Source organism: Camelus ferus, chromosome 16 (assembly GCF_009834535.1).
Source record: "Camelus ferus isolate YT-003-E chromosome 16, BCGSAC_Cfer_1.0, whole genome shotgun sequence".
NCBI lineage: Eukaryota > Metazoa > Chordata > Mammalia > Artiodactyla > Camelidae > Camelus > Camelus ferus.
The window spans coordinates 14874455-14896102 of record NC_045711.1 but is presented as its reverse complement, the minus strand read 5'-3'; the positions used below and the strand labels follow the sequence as shown (position 1 = coordinate 14896102).

Here is a 21648-nt window from a genome sequence, read left to right as displayed (position 1 = left end):
GTGGGGCCTTTCTACTGAGACGACGTCCTAGCAGCAATGTAAACAGCATGAAGGAGGGGGCACCGGGAAGAAACAGGAAAAGAGCTTCCCAGGCTCGGGAGCTGCGTGCAGAAAGGCACTGAGGCTGGATTCAGTCTGATTTGTTTGAGGGAGAGGGGTAGCAGAAGCATGAAGAGGACAGGAGGAAGCATGGAGGGAGAAGCGGGCAGATAAGGGGCAGACGCTGTACGGCCCTACTGGCTGTGGGAAGAGGTTCAGATTTTGTTCTAAGTATGAGAACGCCGAGTACAAGAATGGCATAACTTGATTTATTTTCAGAAAGAGCTGTATATGGAGGAGAGAGGACTTCACTGGAAGTGGTGCTGGTGCTGGTGGCATGGATCAGGGAGACAAGAACAGAAGCCAAGGGGGCATTTAGGGACTATAATGATTGTTTGGGTGACAGAAGAGACTGGCTTTGACCTGGATGGTGGACATGAGGAGCGGTCAGATTCAAGGCAGTTTTTTGGTATGTAGAGCCAGGAAGACCCACTGATGGGTTGGGGGAGAGGTGTGAGGGAACGAGAGAATTCAATAAGGACTCCTGGCAATGCAGTAAATGATGATGCCATTTAAAGAGATGGGGAAGACGGGTTTTTGTTTTTTGTTTTTTTTTTTGAGGGAGAACTGGGAGAGGAGTTTTTTTGTTTGTTTATGTTTTTTGGGGAGAGGAGTAATTAGGTTTGTTTATTTTTTTTAATTCATTCATTTATTTAATGGAGGCACTGGGGACTGAACCCAGGACCTCATGCATGCTAAGTAATCACTGTGCCACTGAGCTATGCCCCCCCCTGCTGCCTCAGGAATAAGTCTTAAACACGTTAGGTCTGAGGTGCCTCACAGACACTAGACACCAAAGGGGAGGTATTTATTACACAGTTGAATGTAAGTCTAGAATTCCTAACAGGTGGGGCTAAAGATGTAAATTTGGTAGTTACCAGCACACAGATGTATTCAAAATGTTAGGTTAAATACCACCTGGAATATGACTGTGGATAGAACTGAAATTCCGGGATTGAGGTATCGGAAATTCTAGTATTTTAAGTCCTAGAAGAGGAGGTGTGTCAGCCAAGGAGACCATGAAGGCATAACCTATGCGACAGGAAGAAATAAGAGAGTGAGGTATCCCGAAGAAACAGTCTGGGAAGGAGGGAGTGATCGGCTGGGCCAAGCACTGCTGAGAGGTGCAAGTGAGAAGATGACCGGTCATCAGCCCCGGATGTGGCCCTCTGAAGCTCAAGGGGGAGTTTGACAAGAACGATTTCAGTGGAGCAGTCTAATGAAAGCCTGACTGGAGGGTGGGTTGGAGAATGGTGGACCTTTGCTTCTAGTTGTATGACGTACACGGTAATATGAATGACTCTTCTGCTAAAACAACAACAATGCATACGTGGCTATTTCAGAATCATTTAAAAATGTATCACTGAGGTGGCATGAAATTAAGAAATCTCCAGAGGCTGAAAATGCAGTGAAAGCAGAAACCCTGGGAGGAAAGCAAGGTTCAAAGCTGTCCTGCACAGGGTAGTTTCTACTGAACCCTGGGACCCCGAGCTGCTGCTCCGAGGCTTTATGAGCTGTGGGGAGGAGACGACTAAGCCCAGGGACCACATAAGGTGAGGAAGCTAATGGGAGGCTGCATGGGAAGTTTCAACACCACAAAGGTTAGCAAGCAGCAAACGCACTGCACGGTAGGGCGCGGCACGGAAACGTGCCCGTACTGGCCTTGGCACTAGGTGGACTATTCTAAGTTGACGTTCAAGTGGTCTGGGGTTGGAAGAGTCCCTTGAAGACTGGCAGAAACAAATGAAAATCATTCCTGGAGCAATGCAACAAGAATCCAACCCTCAAAGGATGAGACTCCAAGGAACATGATTTCATAATCCAAAGTCACAAAATAGGCAAGGAAAGAAGTCACCATGAGTGGGAGCCAGCAGAAACAGCAAAATCAAACCTGTGAAGATTTCAGATATTGGAATTCAGATGCAGAATATAAAACAGTAATATTCAGTAAGTCAAAGGACAAAAAGAATTCTTGTTTAGGGGCCTTGCTTTTTTGTTTGTGACCCACACGGCGAGAGCAAGTGCCTTCCCTACAGTTTCCCAGACGTCTACTAGAGGCTGGCTAAGAAAAGCAATTTCATCCTTTTAGGCACGATATATCAGTTTCTACAGAAAGGCTGTCTTTAGGAATCGCCCATCAGAAGCCTAGATAAGCTCTTACCTTCTCAATAATAGGTCACCACCCCTGCCCCTGCCCCAACTTGCCTTTAAGATCTATCTCAGAGTCAGGAATGAAGGTGATTTCAGAAGTTCTTGAAATACAGTCAGGATCTGTGATAGTGTGGACCTTTGTATTGAATAATGGATTCAAAAAAGTGACAAAACCTATTGAAGTGGGTAACATGAAAACTATGGCCTGTGATGGCATTACTATGCGAAAGGAAGCTTTTAATATGTGTTCTAGCAATGCGAAAATGATCATACTGTGTTATGTTAGTGGACAATTCCAGGAGAAAGAAGCTAATAATTTTCTGTAGGCCTTTATGTTACCTTTGATCTACGGCATGAAGAAACAAACCATTTTTAAGCTGAGAAATCAAAAATTATCTTGAGATCATCCTCTAGTAAATGTATTCTAAAACTTAAAAAGTGAAAAAATAAAAGAGAATGAACTTGGCAAAGAACAAGAGGGTATAGAAATGAATAAACAAAACTGTAAAATAACCAAATACAAGATCTAAAAATGCAAATTATAATGAAAATTCAAAGCTCACTGAATGAATTAAACAGGCAATTTAGACAAAACTGAGAGAATCTGACTACTGTATGATAAAAGTGGAGAAACTATTCTACTGCAGTGCAGAAATACAATAAACTGCAAACTATGAAAACTGTTCAAAGACATAGGGGATACTGAAAAATGTATACGTGTAATAAGAGCTCTAGAAGGAGGTGATACAGAGAATGGGCAAGAAGCAATCTTTGAGGAGATCGTGGCTGAGAATTTTCTTGAATTAATGAAAGACACCAAGTATTAGGTCAAGGAATCCCAACAAATTCAAGGTAGAATTAATATAAAGAAACCCTCACACAGGTACTTCAATATGAAACCAAAAATTTTTAAAAATCTTAAAATTAGCTGCAGAGTAAAGATACATTTCTATTAAAAAAAACAAAAAACAAAACTAAACAGATGGCTGACCATGCAACAGCAAAAATGAAGCCAGGACACAACGGAATAATATTTTCAACGGACTCACAGATAGTATCTCTGATCCTGGAATTCTCTCTTCCACAAACAAGTTTTTTCAAGAATGAGGGCAAAATATATAAATTTCCAGACAAAGAAAGAAGGAGAGTTCCACCAACAGGAACTTACTAAAGGACTTTCTAATGGCTATACCTCTGGTAGCAAGTCTGTAATGTAGAAAGATGGAACGAGTGAAGATATTGGTAAATATGCAGGTAAACTTAAGTAAACATTGAATGTACAGAAATAAAGTGTAATTTGCAGAGTTTAGATAAATAATAGAGAAGAATTGAAGTTACTGGGAATGATAGAATATAATTTGGGTTAAATGGCTTGAGATCAAACTATTCTAAAGTCGTACTGGTTGTGAAAAGAGTAACAGTACTATTAAGTTTATTTCTTTTAAGAATGTTTTTAAAACTGGCTATGGTTAACCATTAGGACAGTAGATTTAGTACAACGTCCAAATAAGCAGAAAGGAAAAAATGGAAAAAGAAAAGAGAAAATATCAAAAAATTCAACCCCAAAGCAGGCAAGACATTAAAAAGAAAAAGAAAAGAAGAACAAACAGAAACTACACAATAAAATGGTACAAATGAATTCAAATATAGTACAACAGACATTAATGAACAAAACCCCCCAGTTAAAAGAAAGATATTAAGGTAGATAAAACACTCAGCTCCATGCCAATAATAAAGATCTCTTGTAATACAAAGGTACAGAGAGACTGAAAGCCAAAGGATAAAATGAGAGACATTGGGCAAACATCATACAAAGGACCCAGTTAATTATATTAATATAAGACAAAACACACTTTAACCCAAGAAATAAAGCTAATGATAAAAGATTTTTAATGTGTGGCAAAAAGAGTCCATTATCCAGGAAGATATAAAAAAAGCTCTGCATGCTCATATAACAGAACTTAAAATACATGGAAATGAAAAGTGACAGAACTGAAAAATCAACAGTCTACCACCCAAGTGGGAGATTTTTTAACACAATTATCTCAGTAATTGACAAATTAAACAGACAAAGAAAATAGCAGTGAGGTTATGGTGGATTTGAAGAAAACAAGTTTGAGCAAATGGGCATGCATAGAACATTACGCCCAGCAGTGATAGAATACACATTCAAATGTGCACAGAACATTAACAAAAACTGACCATACTGTAGTGCATAAAGCAAATCTCAACAAATTTCAGAAGCTTGTTATTATATATGTCACATCCTCCAACCAGATGCAATTGTTAAATTAATATTAGGAACATAACCAGAAGAACCCCATGTTTTAAGATTTTAAAATATAAATATAAATAGATCATAATGAATACTAAAATATTTAGGACTAAATTATAATGACAATATTGCATACTAAGACACGTGAGATGTAGGTAAAATTGTACTTAGAAGGGAATTTATAACTTTAAATGTTACATTAAAAAAGATGGAGGGCTCAAAATGAATAAGCAAAGCACACATCTTAAGTTAGCCAAAGGACAGAAAATAAACCCAAAGAAAGTAGAAGGAAATAATAAACATAAAAGAATAAATTATTGAAATAGAAATCAAATTATAAGAAAGAGGATCAAAGGGCTCATAAGATAGTTCTTTGTAAATGTCTGGTAAGATTAATTAAGTGAAGAAGTCAGAAAGCACAATAAAAATGAATAGAAATGTAAAGAGGGACATAATCATAGATTCTGTAGAGATGAAACAGGTAAGAGAATAATATAAATTTCATGACAATAATTTGAAGATTTACATGAAATGGCTACATCCCTAGAAAAATACGACTTACGAAGGAAGGAAAAAACCTTAATATTCCTATAAACATTAGAGAAATTACAGGTAAAATCTTGCACAAAGAAAATGCCAAGCCAGATGGTTCGATAAGAGATTTAAAGCAAATTTTCAAGGATCAGAAAATTTCAATCTTATATTGCTCTTATGGAAAATAAACTAGGAAGGATTACTTCCCGACCCATTTTATGAAGCTAGCAGAACCACAGAGCAAGATCAGGCAAAGCCAGTACAGAAAGGAAAAACTGAAGGCCAGTCTCAGCAAACACAGACACAACAGCCCAAGTGAAACATGCGCAACAAAGTCAACCAATGAATATACTGAAAAGGATAATATTTCATACTGGCTCATCTCAGTAATGCTAGGTTGGCTTAATATTAGAAACCAAATAACATATTCACAACTTTAACACATTGAGGGGAAAAAAAAAAACAGTTACCTTAATGGAGTTAGGGAAAACCTTCGATAAAATGTTATATCCATTTATGTTAAATCCTCTTAACAAATTAGGAATAGAAGGGAACTTGTTTAATCAGATAAAGAGAATCCATAAGAAAATCACAGAATATTATACTACTTGCTGAAATGTTGAAAGTATCCTCTTTAAGATCAGGGACAAGACAAGGATACTTATCACCACTTTATCCAATGTTATATCAAAGTCCTAGTCAGTGTAGTCAGATAGGAAATAGTGATAAAATGCATTAAAAGATGACTGAGAGGAAGAAATAAAATTATCATAAATTTATACATGATGACTAAGTACATAGCAAACAAAGAGTACATAAGTAAATTATTAGAGTTAACAAGCTTAATTTAGTTGAGTTGCTTGATACAAAATCAATATACAAAAATCGATTTTATTTCCAAATACACACGGAAAATATGATTTAAAAATATCACTTATGCCTGGAAACAAAAAATAAAATACTAAGAAATAAATCTTAACAAGACATGAAAATTATTTTAAAAGTAACAATTATAAAATTTCACTGAAAGACACTGAAGAATGTAAATGGAGAGAAAACATGGTCTTAGACAGGAATACTCAGTAAAAAGATGACAATTATCCTCAAATTGATCTATAGTCACTGCAAACATAAGCAAAATCCCAATGGACTTCTTCTACAAACTGATTGCGAAATTTATGTAAAACAGTCTAAGGCCAACAATTGTTGAGACACTCTTAATGGAAATGAATAAGGTGGGGAATCGCCTGCCAGATATCAAGATTTATTACAAAGTTATAGTGACTAGGACTGTGTCATATTAACGCAGCGACAGGCAAAGAGCTACTTAACATACAAGACGAAACTATAACTATAACTAAAACTTTTAGGAAAGGACAGAAGAGAATATCATTAGAATCATTAGGACAAGAAAGGATTTATTTAAGAGAATAGAAGGTCACACAAGGGAAAAGATGGGCACATTTGGCTACATAAAATTGAACTGTTCATAAATATACCATAAACACAGTGGGAACACAGGCCACAAAACGGGAGACTGTATTTGTAACATATACAACTAGTAAAGGATTAGATACAGAATATATAAGTAACTTCTAATTACGGAAAAGGAAAAGGTAAGGTCCAATAAAAAATGGGCAAGAGCTATGAACAAGCACTGAAGAGGAAACATAATGGCTCACCCCAAACACAGGAAGACCAGCCACTTCATTCACAATCAGAGTGATGTAAAATATTTACCACAATGAGACGTCACTAAACGCTCATCAGAACAGGCAGCATTAAACAGTCTGTCAGTAACAAGAGGAGCTAGGCTGTGGGGCTACAGGAACTTTCACACACAGCTGCTCCCTGGAGACCGCTGGCGTGATCTGCACTGGCCCAGCAGTTCCGCTCTTATGTGTACACCTGGGGGTGACTGCTCGTGTATCCCGCGGCACCTGTACACGAGAACACACAGCAGTCTCGTCGATATTAGTGAATCCCCTCTGACACAACCCACGTCCTCGTTAACTATAGGATGGACAGGTTAACTGTAGCATATTTGGACGGGGTACTCTACAGCAGCTAAAATGAATGAACCAGTGCTGCATTCTCAACATGCATGGATCTCAGAATGCTGAGTGAGAGAATCAAGACACAGAAAGATAGGTGGTATGCGATACTGCTTCATTTTTACAGTTTTAAAATGCAGATGTGTATGTGTGTGTGTGTGCGTGTGTGTACTGAGCCATGAAGAAAAGCACAGACAGGATTATGTCACATTTAGGGCAGGGGGCACATCTGGCAGGGAGGAAGAGGGATTTGATCAGGGAAAAATGCATAAGGGAATTTTAAAATATAGTTAATGTTCTCTTTCTTAGCTGGATAAGGCAAATGGAAGTGTTCATTTTAATACTTTTTTCTAAATTGTATGTATGCTACATTTTATAATGAAACTTCTTGTAGAGGGAATGGAAGATGGAGAAGTAAAGGGACCAAGAACAGACACAACTTGTGAGGAATTTTGCTGTGAAGAGGAGCACACAGAAATGGTGCTGGAGCTGGAAGGACTGTGGGGCTGTGTTCCTTTCTTTTTTTTTTTTTTCAGATGGCAGACATGACAATATATTTGCATGCCACTGAGAATGTATGAAGGGAAAAAATAGATGGTGTTGTTGATAGGAAATATTTAAGGAGGCAAGTCTTCAGGTAGGTGAGAGCAAAGAGGCTGGACTTAGAAAAGCAGCTTATGCACTGTAACAGGAGGTAGGTGAATGTATGGCTTCAAGTGTAGGTAGGCTGGTAGATTTGTTGGTAAAAAGGTGCATTTGTTCTCTTGCGACTGGTTCTAATTTTTCAGTGAAATGAGAGGGAAGGTTATAAGGGAAGAAAGGATATTTGAGGTTTAAGGAGAAAGAGTTGGGGGAGCTGGAAAGCATCTCTGAAAATGTTCAGGGCCTGCTTGAATTTTACGTTCATAGCTTTAATACGAGATTGGTCAGGAGAATGGTTTGTTCTTCCTTCATCAAGGACGACCTGCTCAGGCGCAGGCGTGGAGCGCTGAGTTTAGAGAGTCAGAGTTTTACTGCATGGGAACAGGAATGGGGAGTAAGGGTGATAAATGCTGAGAAAGTGTCAGGGCCAATGGGCTGGAAATCCTGATGGGGCTGATGAACTTGGCATGGCAGGGTGGCCAATCTGTGACCTGGAAAGATACCAGGTGGTGGTCAGTCAACAGAATGCTTAAACCTGAGACTGTGAAGGGGAGCAAGTACTTCCACATCTTACCCTCCACTCCACTGAGAGCGCAGCAGGGAATCAGGGAGCAGAGGTGTGGCGGCGGGCAAGGGCACAGGAGACAGAGGCCAAGACAGTAGAAGGCAGGTGTAATGAAGCTTTGTGTGGATGCTGAGCCCCTCAGCAGGATGATCAGCAGCTGGATGGGAGAGGGAGGCTGAGCCGGACAAGATCTGATGAAGAGGAGGAAGGACTAAGGGCTTGGTAGGTGTCCACAGCAAGGACAAGGGGCAGTTGGTACTGGAAGAATTCACTCCAGTGGAGCTGGGGATTTTGAGGACAATGGTGGTGAAATGGTCTGGGACCAAGAGTATCTTATCTACCTCTAGGCCCAGCGGGAAGAGCAACACAGGAGAAAAATCAGCCCCTACTTGGCAGGGCTGCAGGGAGGCAGTACCCTCAGGAGAGAGCAGGGTTTCGGAGCAAAAAGCATATAAAAGAATATGAAGAAGGGACAGCAGACTTTTGCTGATGAACGATCCTGAGGTCTAGGGAAGGGGCACAGGGGAGGGCTTGGCAAGGGCAAGGGTAGAGGTGGAGTCAGATTAGGGCATAAAGAGCTGAATGGGGATGAGAGTTGAGATGATATTATGGACTAAATGTGTTTCCCACAAACTCCTATGTTGAAGCCCATATCCCCAGTGAGGACGTATTTGGAGCTGGGATCTCTGGGGAGGTAATTAGGGTTAGATGAGGTCAGCAGAGGGTGCCTCATAAGGAATTAGTGGCCTTATAAGAAGAGGAACAGGGAGACCAGTGCACAGGCATTAAGGAAAGGCCATGTGAGATTCAGACCTTGGACAGATCTTTGGGGACAAGGCTAAGGTAAAGTGACTGGGAGACTGTTAACCAACTTGATCATTTCTCCAGAGGCTGATGCTCTGGCTTAGAGAGCCTGGTGCTGGCCTGGGTGGTCTGGATCCACTGTGAAACACAGAGTTTCAGATCCAATCTGTCACATGACTAGTGGCGCTGACAGGCACTGGGGTGTGGGGATTTAGTGACTTCCGCACTGCACAGCTGGATAACCTGAGACAAGGAGTTAGTGGGAGAAATAAAAACTAAGAGGCCCATTAGACCCCCTCTGCTTCTCAGGCTTAAAAAGATTTCACAGCCAGAGTTGTGAAGGGAGGTTAGATCTGCTGTTACTGTATCGAACGTTATTTACCACTCACTGCGTGACTTTCACACACTGGGCACCAAATGGAAAACAAAACAAAAAGAGGCCAGGAGTGAGGAACAAAGGAGAAGGTCAGGACTAAAGCTACTACTGGTGTCCACACGCCTGGAACCTCCAACGAGCTGTTTTAATTTTTAATTTAACCAACGAACCCAAGGGGAAAAGTGTGAAAAAGATGAAAAACATGGTGTTCCCGCCAGCCCGGGAAGCTGGAAGAAAGCTAGAACGCCCTGGTTACCTGTGAGTGACGTAGTCCACAAGATGCTGTTTGAACATGAGGCTCCACTTCTTAATTGTATTCAACAGAGATGCTTTAAAGGGTCGGACATCGATCTTCATCCAGCCATCAAACACCTTGATGGTCTCCAGCCTGCACACATCTTCATGGAGCTTTTCATAGGAGTCGATCTGTGCTTTGAACTGATGGAGGAGGGGCGGGTTCTCCGGGATGCCGTCCTCGGCATGGGTTTCGACCTCCTCGGGTGTGAGGACGCGCCCGTACAAGAGAAACTGCCCCAGAACCTCCCTCCGGTCCTCCACGTAGAGGTAGGAGTATTGGCTGAAGGTGTCCCGGTAGCGGCAGCAGAGGCCCATCACGCTCCGTACCCTCTCCATGAGCTCGCCCCGCATGCCCGCCAGATCGGCCATGGCCTCCAGGTCAACCTGCGGGAGCAAGACCACAGCGGGCGGGTTACAGCAGCACTTCGCCGGGAGCTCCAGATCAGGCTGGCGGGCAGGACGGCTGCAGATCCAGTACCTGATAGTGGGGAGAGTCGTTCTGAGGGGAAAGCCTCGGCACCAGGGACGGTATCTTAAAAATGCTGGTGACAAGACCCTCAACAATGTCATAGAAGCCACCCTTCACTCCAGACTCCAGAGACGGACAGAAGACCAAGTCTGGGATGGCTAAGCTCAGCTGTGCTTCAAATATCGGGGGGACGCCTGCCTTACATTCTGAAAAACAAGGAAAACAAACAAAACAAAGGAGAATGGGTAAAAGAGACAAACTACAACACTGTTTCAAAAGCACTCAGAACATTTCTTTCCTTTAGATGGGCTGTCTGGGTATAAGGAAGTGGAATGTAAAACTTGCTAACACTCCACAAAAGGCAAGGGTGATGGTCTTGCAGTGTCTATCACAGGGGAACCACTGACACTTCAAAGTGGCTAATTCTTGCGCAGAGCTGTCCTGGGTGTTGCAGGACATTTTCTCTCCTTGTCCTCAGAGAGCAGGTGCCAGTGACTGACCACGCAGGCCAGTCCCCTTCCGCACTCCCAATGCCTCCTGGGGGACAGCACAGCCTCTGGCTGAGAAGAGGTTGATTTTGCAAAGCCAATTTCTTGGAAGCAGCTGACTTCCTTTTGGGCACAAACCAGGCAATTCTATGGGCAGCCACTAGGGGAAGAAGGGTGTGCTTGTCCAAAGTTGTGTAGTTATGGGGGAAAAAAAAAAAGACACAATCCTGCCTGTTCCTGCCTGTTTTGCTCCTTCTCTATAAAAACAGAACTTACTTTAATTCTGTAGTCCTATAGTGATAAAAATTTAAGAAACAGTATAAATAATTAACAGATCCCTGATTACTTGCTAGACTAACTTGCCTTGCTAAATTTAAATCAAAATATATAATATGGAACAAAATGTTCCAAGTATAAGATAAATGCTTGGATTCTTATTAATAACCACTTATTTTCATTTTTTTTTATTGTAAAAATACTTAGGAGGCTGTTATGTGGTAAATATCACGGGTGGTGGAGACTACCCATATTACTCCATTACCCCTTCTTCCCAGAACCAGAGGGACTCCCTCACCACTGGAACATGGGAGGACACACCACTTCTGGGCTGGGGTCCATGAGACAGCAGGTGAGCCTCCTCTGTGCTCTCTCTTCTTCCCTCCCACAGGTGAGACTGGGATGTGGCAGTGACCAACTCAACTACGGAAATGAAAACCAGGCCCCAGCAAGTGGTGGAACCACAGCATGGAAGGACCTTGCCACTAACCTGGAGTGCTCACTTTTGACTAGTACTTGGAGGACAGATGTCTTTGTCCTTTAAGCCACATCACTGATGGAGTTTTGTTAACACTGCATAGCCATTCTCCCCAACTAAAAAACTGTGGGATCCTCAAAGATATGTAAGACTAGGGTCTGGCCTTCAGAACAGTAGGGATGATAAATTTGCATTACTGGACTCAGGAGTGTCCCAGCAAATGACTGTTTAACTTAAGGCAATGCAAGTTTACTAGTATCATAGTAACTATACCACTATTACAGTTTTTTTAAAACAAATCTGCAGAATTATGCCTTGCATATGTACTCATGATATAGTCTGCATTACTACATGCATCCAATACTTGTAACTTAATAGATCGGGTTGTATATAATTTAAAGGATTTAAAAGACTTTCAAGAGCATGCTGACTACATGAGATTTTGCCCTATGTGCCAACATGAGAAGCCAATCCCTATGTTAGATGCAATGTCAACATAATTACCGTACAAGCCAGATGGTCTTAGTGGTTCCACACCCTTGGCACAAGTAGATCACTTTAAGAGTTGAGAAAGGGAAGGGTGTTTCTGGATAGAGTGGGTGGCATTTAACACAGGCAGGGTTTGGATTCTGAGAGATGGCTGGGAGGTCAGCCCAAGCCACGGGAATGGTATCTGACCGAACACGAGAAGTAGAAGTAGCAGGGTGGACCAGGGAAATAAAGCAGTCCAGCTGGGCTAGGGCAAAGGGTCACAGAGACTTTCCACTTAGAGGCCACTCTCTTCAGGCTCCTTCACCTCCTCTTGATAACCAGTGCCTTTTCATTTTATCTATAGCTCCTCAGCTCAGGCAGCTACTAAGCCAGCTCCTGCCCATCCTATATTGTGAAGAAAATGTGTTTCCCTCCCCTCTTATTTCCACGGAGGGAAGGTAACTTGGCTACCATCCCCCACCCCCATCCTCCTGCTCCCACGCTCTCCTTCCCATGCGAGGAGGGCAAGTGACACATGGGACAGCCCCCATCAGGAGAGCTGGATAGCCACTGGCCTAGGGTGAGTCCCTACATTTAGGGGCCATCTCTTGTGCGGTGCCTGCACACAAGTGTGTCTGGGGCATCTTCCTAGATCTCGAGAGGAGGGCCAAGTGATGAGGACACTCAACCTCCAATATCAGAGGAGGATGGTCAGTTCACTAAGATGAGCACCTTTGGCACTGGTCCCTTGGAACCAGCTCTCCAATCTTGGTGTCTGTGTTCCCCCTGTAACCAGCTGTACTGATTACCTGCCCCCAGGTTCTAGAAGGTGACTTCCCAACCTGTTGGTTATGCTGTTTCCTGCTGCTGTATCTCCTTGATTTGGAGCACCCTGCATTGTGAAAGCAAAGACCTTGCCTCTGACCTGAGTCACTTCACCTATCAAGACCATGGGGTGGAGGTGGGGGCAGCCCAACTGAGCTCCACTCAGGGCTGGCCTTGCTCCTCTCTGCATTCTCAGCCTGGGTGTCTGCATGCGTCCTCCGGCATGGCCTGGATGTCTGGACACTGGTCTCAACCTACCTGTTTTAACTCTGCATTTGATTTCTTTCTTAGGTTGGACTCGACATCTCAGACTCTCATCTCACCTTCATCCTCACCTTATCCTTCACTCTTGCTAAGCTTCTTAGAATCTATCAGCATATGAAAGGTTTAATTCAACTTCATTCCTGAACTCTTCTGCCTTTTCATCCCATCACTTACTAACTGAGGTTGGCCCCTACTGTAAAATCTTTGACTCTGCACCGGAACCCAGTGTTATCAACCATAAATGCTAAAACCTTAGCTATCTTTCAACAGATTCCAAGAATGCCCGTTACCTCTGTAACAGTCCTTTTCCTTCTGAAAGCCCCCTCACCCCCAGCTTCTCATCTGACTCTTTTTAGACAGAAAAACTCCTGTTTCTTCCACTTAAGCTGGCTACTAAAAGCTCCCTGTGTTTTCAAAAGGCTACAGAGCTAGAGCACATTAGGCTTGGAGGCACAAACCGCCCCCTCCCACTGCCATGAGTCAAGCCCAGATGAAGCTGCCATCACCGGCGGTGCCTCCCGCTGCTCCAGCTTAGTCACTCCTCCTCGCTGAAGCTTGATTTAGACTGAATTCGCTTTTACGTGTTTGCTTCTGCTATGGGCTTCGCTATCTTAGAGCCTGGTTTATCACCTGAGTTTAGGAGAAAGAGAAGTCTTTTATCTTTGAACAGTTGAGAAACTCAATACATTTGCTATTTTACTGTGTACAGTTCACAGCATTTTGGGAAGAGGCACAGAGCACTTAACTGCACTTCACTGCAACGTGACAGGTGCTATTACTGCTATCTTCCCAGTAATAACCACATCCATAAGCCAGTAAATACCAGTGTTTTCCAGGAGGTACTTGAGGGAGCACTCAACGGCAAGGAAGAATCCATCCAGTAACATATCATCGATGTAGTTAACGTAAGTCTTCCAGATACTGGAGGTCGGGTCTGCTGAAAAAAGACCCAGATTTTGCTGCAAGATAAAGAAGAACGGATATAAACCATGTTTAATAAAAAGGGAGGATTGGTCTTATCATCATTAATGGGAATGAAAACAACACATGGATAAAAACTGCACTGTTATGAAGAATGTTCTATTACAGACGCACCTGGGAGATAGTGTGGGTTTGGTTCCGGACCACCACAAGAAAGTGAATATACAATAAAGTCAGTCACACAAAGGTTTTGGTTTCCCAGGGCAAATGTAAGTTATATTTACACTGTACTGTAGTCTATTAAGTGTGCAATGGTTTTATGTCTAAAAAAAGAATGTTTATCCCTTAATTGAAAAATATTTTATTGCTAAAAAAATGTTGACTATCACCTCAGCCTTTGGCAACTCATAATCTTTTCACAATAGTAACAAAGATTACCAATCACAGATCACCATAAAAAGGATAATACTAATTTAAAAGCTTGAAATACTGTGAGAATTACCAAAATGTGACACAGAGCTATGAAGTGAGCAGATGTAGTTGGAAAAATGGCCTTGATGAACTTGCCCAACACAGGGTTGCCATAAACCTTCAATTGAAAAAAAAAACAGCACGATATCTGTGAAGCACAATAAAGAACATGAAAATGAAGTACACCTCCACGCATTTATCAGACCCATCCCGTCCAACGGGCACAGGCCTTGCTTGAAAGGAACACACAGTTAACCGCTGAGGGGAATGTGGTGTCTCATCCTCTCCCAGAGAAAGGAGGATGGATCAGGCCACCTTCCCAGGAGGCATGCTGATGGATGCAGTGTGGGCTTCATGGATGCTGGCCGGTGGCTGGAGGGAGCTGCATCAGAGCAGAAGTGAAGGCGGGCAGAGGAAGGAACACCAAGGGCAGAGGGTATTATAATTCAAAATGTGTAAGAAATCTGGTGTCCCAGCAAGTAAAGCATTTCCTGGATAATCCTTAGAAATGAGCTGGAGTTTCTTGTTGTTGGCATTTAATATTATTAACTAGAAACCTTTCTCATACTGATTGACTTAGAAACGCACACACAGAAATTAATGCACGGGCCTTTTCTCCCTCCCTGTCACGTGATACAGTCCCTGACCTAGTGGTGCAGCAGGTACAGACGTCCCATTTACTCATCATTATTTTCATCATTCAGCCTTCTTACAGCAACTTTCCATTTATCTTAAGTCTTCAAAGAAAGCAGTTATTACTCTGCAAAAGTAAATTTTCCAGGTGATTCACACTTAGTCCTTTAGGAAATACCACCATATGATAAATCCGCCTAAGTTAAAAAAAACAACTCATGATTCTGCTTTTAAACAACAACACTCTAAAATTTTAAAAATGCATTACCTACACCTTTCCTTCCTAAGTAGATTAAAGATTTAATGAAAGTCCACCATCATGCAAGTCATCACAGTGACAATACAGAGCTGCTCTCGGGTGTTACTAACCTGTGTACGTCTGCTTGCTTCCATAGTTAAAAACTTTGAGTCTTTATGACTGCCTTGTAGAATTGTTCTCTCTCTTTCCTACTGACACCCTATCAATACAGCTATCTATACCTTTCACCTCTCTACCGCAAATCTACTAGAGAACAAGGAGCAAACACATAGGAGTTTTCTGTAAACTAAAAAGAAATAGCTCAAGTTTCCGGTTTTAGCCGAGACAGGAATGAGATCGGACTTTCCCTTCTGCTACAAACAACTATAGAACTGGATACAAGAAATAATTATTTTGGGTAACTGGGTAACAGCACGGGATGCGATCCTTAAAAGAAGGGGAATACGCCAGGTGCGTTCACAACCACCTGGCTTTCTTCCTAGAGGCACCTTCCAGAAGCCATGGCACAGGGAAGTGGGCCTAAATCAGGGCATCCTTCCTGCTGGGAAGAAAAGACAGAAACTGGGGCTTTGGACTGCTCAGGCTGCTGAGTCCCCTAGAGTCCCTGACTGAGCATTAAGCCGCACATATTTGGGACAAGACTCTCCAAGACCAGGCAGAGAACAGTTACTGGGGGCTCGAAGCTGAATGGAGACTGTGAAGGTCACACAGTGCTGGAAGATGTCAGTGTTCTGTCAAGACCTCACAGATAACCTAGGATTTCAGCTGAGAACCTGAAATGCTTTAGGGTTAGAGCTCTATTCCAGAGTAAGGTCTCTTCAGACTTTCCCTAACAAAGCTTAAAACAAAGCTTGGGATCGAGCTGACCCACCAGTGACTTAACTGCCTGCCAAAACAAAATCACAACTCTTTAAGGGAAATAACAGCCAGATTTTAAAGTGGCATCCAACATGCCTACAACATAATAAAAAATTACTAGATGTGCAAAGAAGCAGGAAAATGTGACATTTTACCAAGAGAGAAAATAATCACTAAGGACAGACTGAGAAACTAACTGTCACACCAATCCTGGAATGTCTATTCCTTAGATTTATTTTATGTGTGAAAAACATAAACTTACTTCACATTAAAAAAAAAACTCAGGAAATAATATAGATGTTGGAATTACCAGACAAGAATGTCATAATTTTATTTAAAGTTCCCCAAATTTGGCAAAAAACAGATTCAAGAACTCACAAACTCCAAGCAGGCTGAATATAAAGAAAACTTATTTAGGCACATCATGGTCAAATGGAAAAAAATACAAAGAATTTATTTAAAAGGAATCTATTAAAAGCAGCCTGACAAAAACAGTACATTATATAGAGAGGAACAAAGATACACATTACGGCTGGCTTCTCATCAGAAACCTTGGAGGATAGAAGACAATAAAATGACTTCTGAAAGAAAAATAAAACTGTCGACACAGAATGTTATATTCAATGAAACACTCCAAAAACAAAGGCGAAATAAGGACATTTTCAGATAAACAAGAACTGAGAGAATGTGTCATCAGCAGACCTGAAATGCAAGAAATACTAAAGGACATTCTCCTGGCTGAGGAGAAACGACCACAGATGGTAGCTCAGTTCTACAGAAAGGAAAAACAAGTTTGAAACTAATAAACATATCAGTAAAGACAAAACACTATAAATATTTTTCTAAACACACACACACACACACACACACACCCAACACTACAAAAGATGGCCGAGCAGTTTGAATTGCTGCTAGGTTCCTATACTTCATGGAGAAATTCTAAGTAGAAGGTGATTAGTTCAAGAGACCTACTGAAACCTAGAACAACCGCTGCAGATGTAATGCAACAAGGTAAAGCTGAAATTCCGATCGAGAAACTAAAATAGAATACTAGAAAATATACAATTGATAACAAGAACAGGGGACAAAAAGAGTAGAGGAGCAAAAAAGAAATGAAGCAAAAAGAAAACAAATGGCAAAGTAGTGGCGCTAAATCCAATAATCCAATGCTTACATTAAGTGTAATAGTCTAATCATTCCAATTACCAGGCAGAATTGTTAGAGGTAGAAAAGTAAGTTCTTACTATATGCTGTCTATTTAAGAGAAGAAATTTGAGTCCAAAGAAATAAATAGGATGGATGTAAGATGCTGGAAAGAGATGGATGATGCAAGAAGTAGGAATAGTGAATCTGGAAGGAAAGGCAATAATGTCCTCAGAAAAAAATAGACTTTTAAGACAAGGGAAATAAACATAATTTCATAGTGATAAAGTGGCCAATTCATCAGGAAGTTAGAGTAATTATACACGTGTTTGTACCTATTAACAGAGCTTCAAATACCTGATGAAAAATCTGACAGAACTAAAGGATTAAATAGAAAAATCCAAAATCATAGGTGGAGATTTTAACATTCTGCCTTTAGTAATTGGTAGAATAAACAGACAAAAAAACTGAGACATCATATAGGTGATATGCACAATATTATCAACCACTTTGAACAAACTGGTATTTATAGAACACCACGTCCAACAATGGAAGAATAAATACATTGTCAATTGCACAAAGAACATCCAATAAGACAGACCATACTCTAGGTCATACAACAAGACGAATTCCAAACATATAGAGTATCTTCTCTGCCCACAATGGAATTAAATTAGGTATCAATTTCATTAGACTACCCTGAGAAGCCACAAATATGTGGAAATTAAACAATATACTGAACAAATCACAAGAGAAAAAATTTAAAACTGAATAATAATGAAGATGAGGTAGATCAAATTTGTGGAATGCAACTAAAGCACTGCTAAGAGGGAAATTTATATCATCAAATGTTTGAATTAAAAGGGAAGAAAGGCTTAAAATCAATACCCTAAGCTTCTACCCTTATAGGCTAGGGAAAAAAGGTGAGCAAATTAATCCCAAATTAACTAGAAAGAAAGAATGAAGAATAGAAACTAATGAACTAGACAACAGATAAAGGAAATAAAAAGGTCAAAAGCACAACATTTTATTGTGCTTCAAATCACAGATAACCCAAAGACAATGACTGTGATTCATTACTGACTGCACATGAGATCAATCCATCAGAACTGCCCTATGGCCACTTCAGAAGGGCTGGAGCTGGTGGCCACTGAGAGCTCTTTTCCCTTGTTCAGTCTTGGATGATGGGACATGAGGTTGCCCTGATCACAGTGCAGGGCAGAGCCTTACCATGTGAAGCACCCTGCATTTTCTCCTCTCTTTATCAAACGTAGTCAGGGATACCACAGTCCTCTTGCATCACCACAGGCTCTAAAGAGCTAGGCTGTGAAGATGATACCGGAGGTCCACATTAGTTTGTGTGGGCAAAGTAGATAATTTAGGATCTTGTCCTTGGCATCTCCTTCTACCCCCTTGGGGTGTGGTCTGGGAGTGAAGTTATGTGAAAACTGAGTAGTGTCACCATTAGTGACTACGTAGTATTAATTTTCACACACTGATTCCAGAACGTGACTTTGCACTCCCTCTGTCAGTTTTAGTTCTTTTGCTGTAAGTATCAACTTCTATCCCTGACTGTAGAAGACACAGCATTTATTGACTGTTTTAATTTCCAAATCACTTCTTGCACCCAATCATGCTTCTTGGTGCCTTCCCTGTACTTGTGGTGTTTGTGTTTGAGAGGCTGGTTATTACCTGCACAAGGGCATGAATCTTAAGGCCAGATTCTTTGATCAGACTGTAGTATTTTTCCATTCGATCATGCTGATCTTCCATAGAAAGAAGGCATTCCTTTTTCCCATCTTTTCTCTTAAATATTGGTGTCACCCATGTTTTCATGATGTTCTGAATCTCTTCCACATTGTCTTTAATTTTCTGAATTCTTTGTTCAAGATCACGAATACTGTTGGTGATTTCAATGACATAATCCCAAATGCCTGCTCCCCAGAAGAAACAGAATTAATTGAAATAGCTTACAGTAGTATAGCTAAGGGTCCAGTTGCTATGAGAGATAAGGATTTAATACTTGTGGGTTTTATAAGACTTGTCTGCACAGGTTAGTTTGCAATCATCAGAGCCTTTTCCTTCCTAACTGTAACAAAAAGCCACCCCTTACCATGCCCCTGGTCGCGAGTTCTTTGAGAGTTGGGCCATGTTCCCCTAGCCCTCATATCTCATAATTTCCCCATAGTCCCACACATGATACCCTGCACATGTTAATCAATCAACGAAAGTTTACTGAATTAAACTGGAGGACACAAGAAAAGTAAATGCATGGTTCCTTCATTTAAGATGTTTACAGTGCAATATAAAATAGATAAACAACAAGGTCCTACTGTGTAGCATAGGGAACTATATTCAATACCTTGTAATGGCCTATAATGAAAAAGAATATGAAAAGGAATATGTGTGTGTGTGTGTGTGCGCGTGTGTACATATAAATGAATCACTATGCTATACACCAGAAATCAACACAACACTGCAAACTGACTACAATTCAGTTAAAAAAAGATGTTTACAGTCCAGTTGAAAAAAGTAAGTAATGATGATAACACAGTAAAAATCCTCGTTCATGGAGTGCCTGACATATGCTGGAGACTGGGACAGCTCATGCATACTCTGAGCCTCCTCAGTGTGTGGCAGCAAAGATTTCCGAATCTCCCAACCACAGAAACAGGAGGCAGAAGAGGAACAAAAGCCCTCCTTGTCTTCTCTACTTAGGACACATGTCTGAGAGGATGGACTCGTGCTCAAACCCAAATCAGATTAACAGGGGAGTAAAGTGAGGTTCTACCAACTTTATTAGAACCTCGACTCCCAACCTCTTCCCCAGACTCCAGGTGGTGCCCTGTTACCTTCTGTTTTCCAGCTCAGAGTCTCCTCTGCAGCTCTCAGGCGGAGATCAATATCTTGCAGCTCTTCCTCCACTAATGGAAATTCCACCTCTAGCAGAGTTTTCGTAACCTTGTTGTACCAATCTGCCATCAACTCCAAATTGGCCACAAGCTGCCGATAAAAGTCCCTGGAGAAGAACATGGCGGCTGCTGTCTCAGGGATGTGCTTCATCTGCCTGGGCTGAAGATAACTCATTTCTTTCAGCACTGAGGTCAGCTGGAGGAAAGAATCGACAAAAGTGGCCCGAGTTCAGTGGCAAGGAGGAGCAGCAGTGTCGGTCAGGACTGGAAAACCCCAGAGCCCAAAGGCCTCCTGGGTCCCTTCTTAACTTCTGCTCCTACTGGTCCCTTAAATCTACTCTCTGAGAAGGGAAATTGAGTATCAGGCAAAAGGAAGACGATCAGAAAGCACCAGTGTTTACCGAATCTGTGAATCACAAACAAAGAGCAAGAGGAGGAAAACCTGAGAAAGAAGAGACCAGTGACAGCAGGGGAGGGCTCTGCCTTGATGCTTTGGGCACGTGGCTGTGAAACCAAAAGGCTCCTGCTGCCTGAGCCAGGTCTGTGGAGGGTGGGGGTGGGAAGGACGAGGATCATCTTGTCAAAGCGAAGAAATGAGTCTTCCAACTCTCTTTATTGGCTTTTATTCCACGGGGACTTGATGCTCTACTTAAACTGGAATTTTCTCAAAAAAACCCCAATATGCTATCAGCTTAGTTTTCAGCTCTTTCTACGCTGCATTCCTACAGGACATGCCATCAAGATAGAACCAGGAGACTGCTTTTAGCTCAGTGTGGCCAACATCTTGTGTTAAATTTTTAAGCTGAATGATGTACATCCGTATACAGGACTAACTTTTGGTTATAGTTTTCTCTAACACTAAGCTTTCCATGGTGGCCACAGCCCACACTGGTCTTCTACCCTTCTGATATTTAAAGCAGGGTTTCTCAACCTCAACACCATTGACATTTTTGGACAAAACACTCTTCGTTGTAGGGCACGATCCTGTCCGTTGTAGGAAGGTTAGCAGAGCATCCCTGGTACCTACCCACTGTGTGCTGCTGGCACCCCCTCCATGCGTGACAACCAAAAGTGTCTCCAGAGGGACAACACTGCCTTGGTGGAGAACCACTAATCTAGTAGCTTTCTTCCAAAGCTACTCTTTGCAGATTTATCATATGCTACCTAATGAAGACAGATTTTTACATGCTGAGGTTCTGGCTTCCAACTAGTGTGTGGGCTCCTGGAGGTCAGGAACCAGGTCTTACTCTTGGTGGACCCCCAGCATCCAGTCACTGGCCTGCACCTGTGGTGGGTATTCAAGGTAGGCCCTGTTGACTCTGGTACTAAGTGGCCAATGATACTTTGCAATGTTTTCTGTTGCGTGGAATCAAAGGAAATCCA

At 41.7% G+C, this 21648-nt stretch overlaps 1 protein-coding gene across 1 annotated transcript in view; it reads right to left on the bottom strand.

Moving 5' to 3' along the window:
- Window positions 1-21648, bottom strand: part of DNAH9 (dynein axonemal heavy chain 9) — a 266848-nt gene that overhangs the window by 204255 nt on the left and 40945 nt on the right. Inside the window, 5 exon segments of the mRNA XM_032498821.1 lie at window positions 9757-10181; window positions 10276-10472; window positions 13892-14027; window positions 19046-19287; window positions 20206-20461. Coding sequence (XP_032354712.1) covers window positions 9757-10181; window positions 10276-10472; window positions 13892-14027; window positions 19046-19287; window positions 20206-20461 — 1256 coding nt within the window.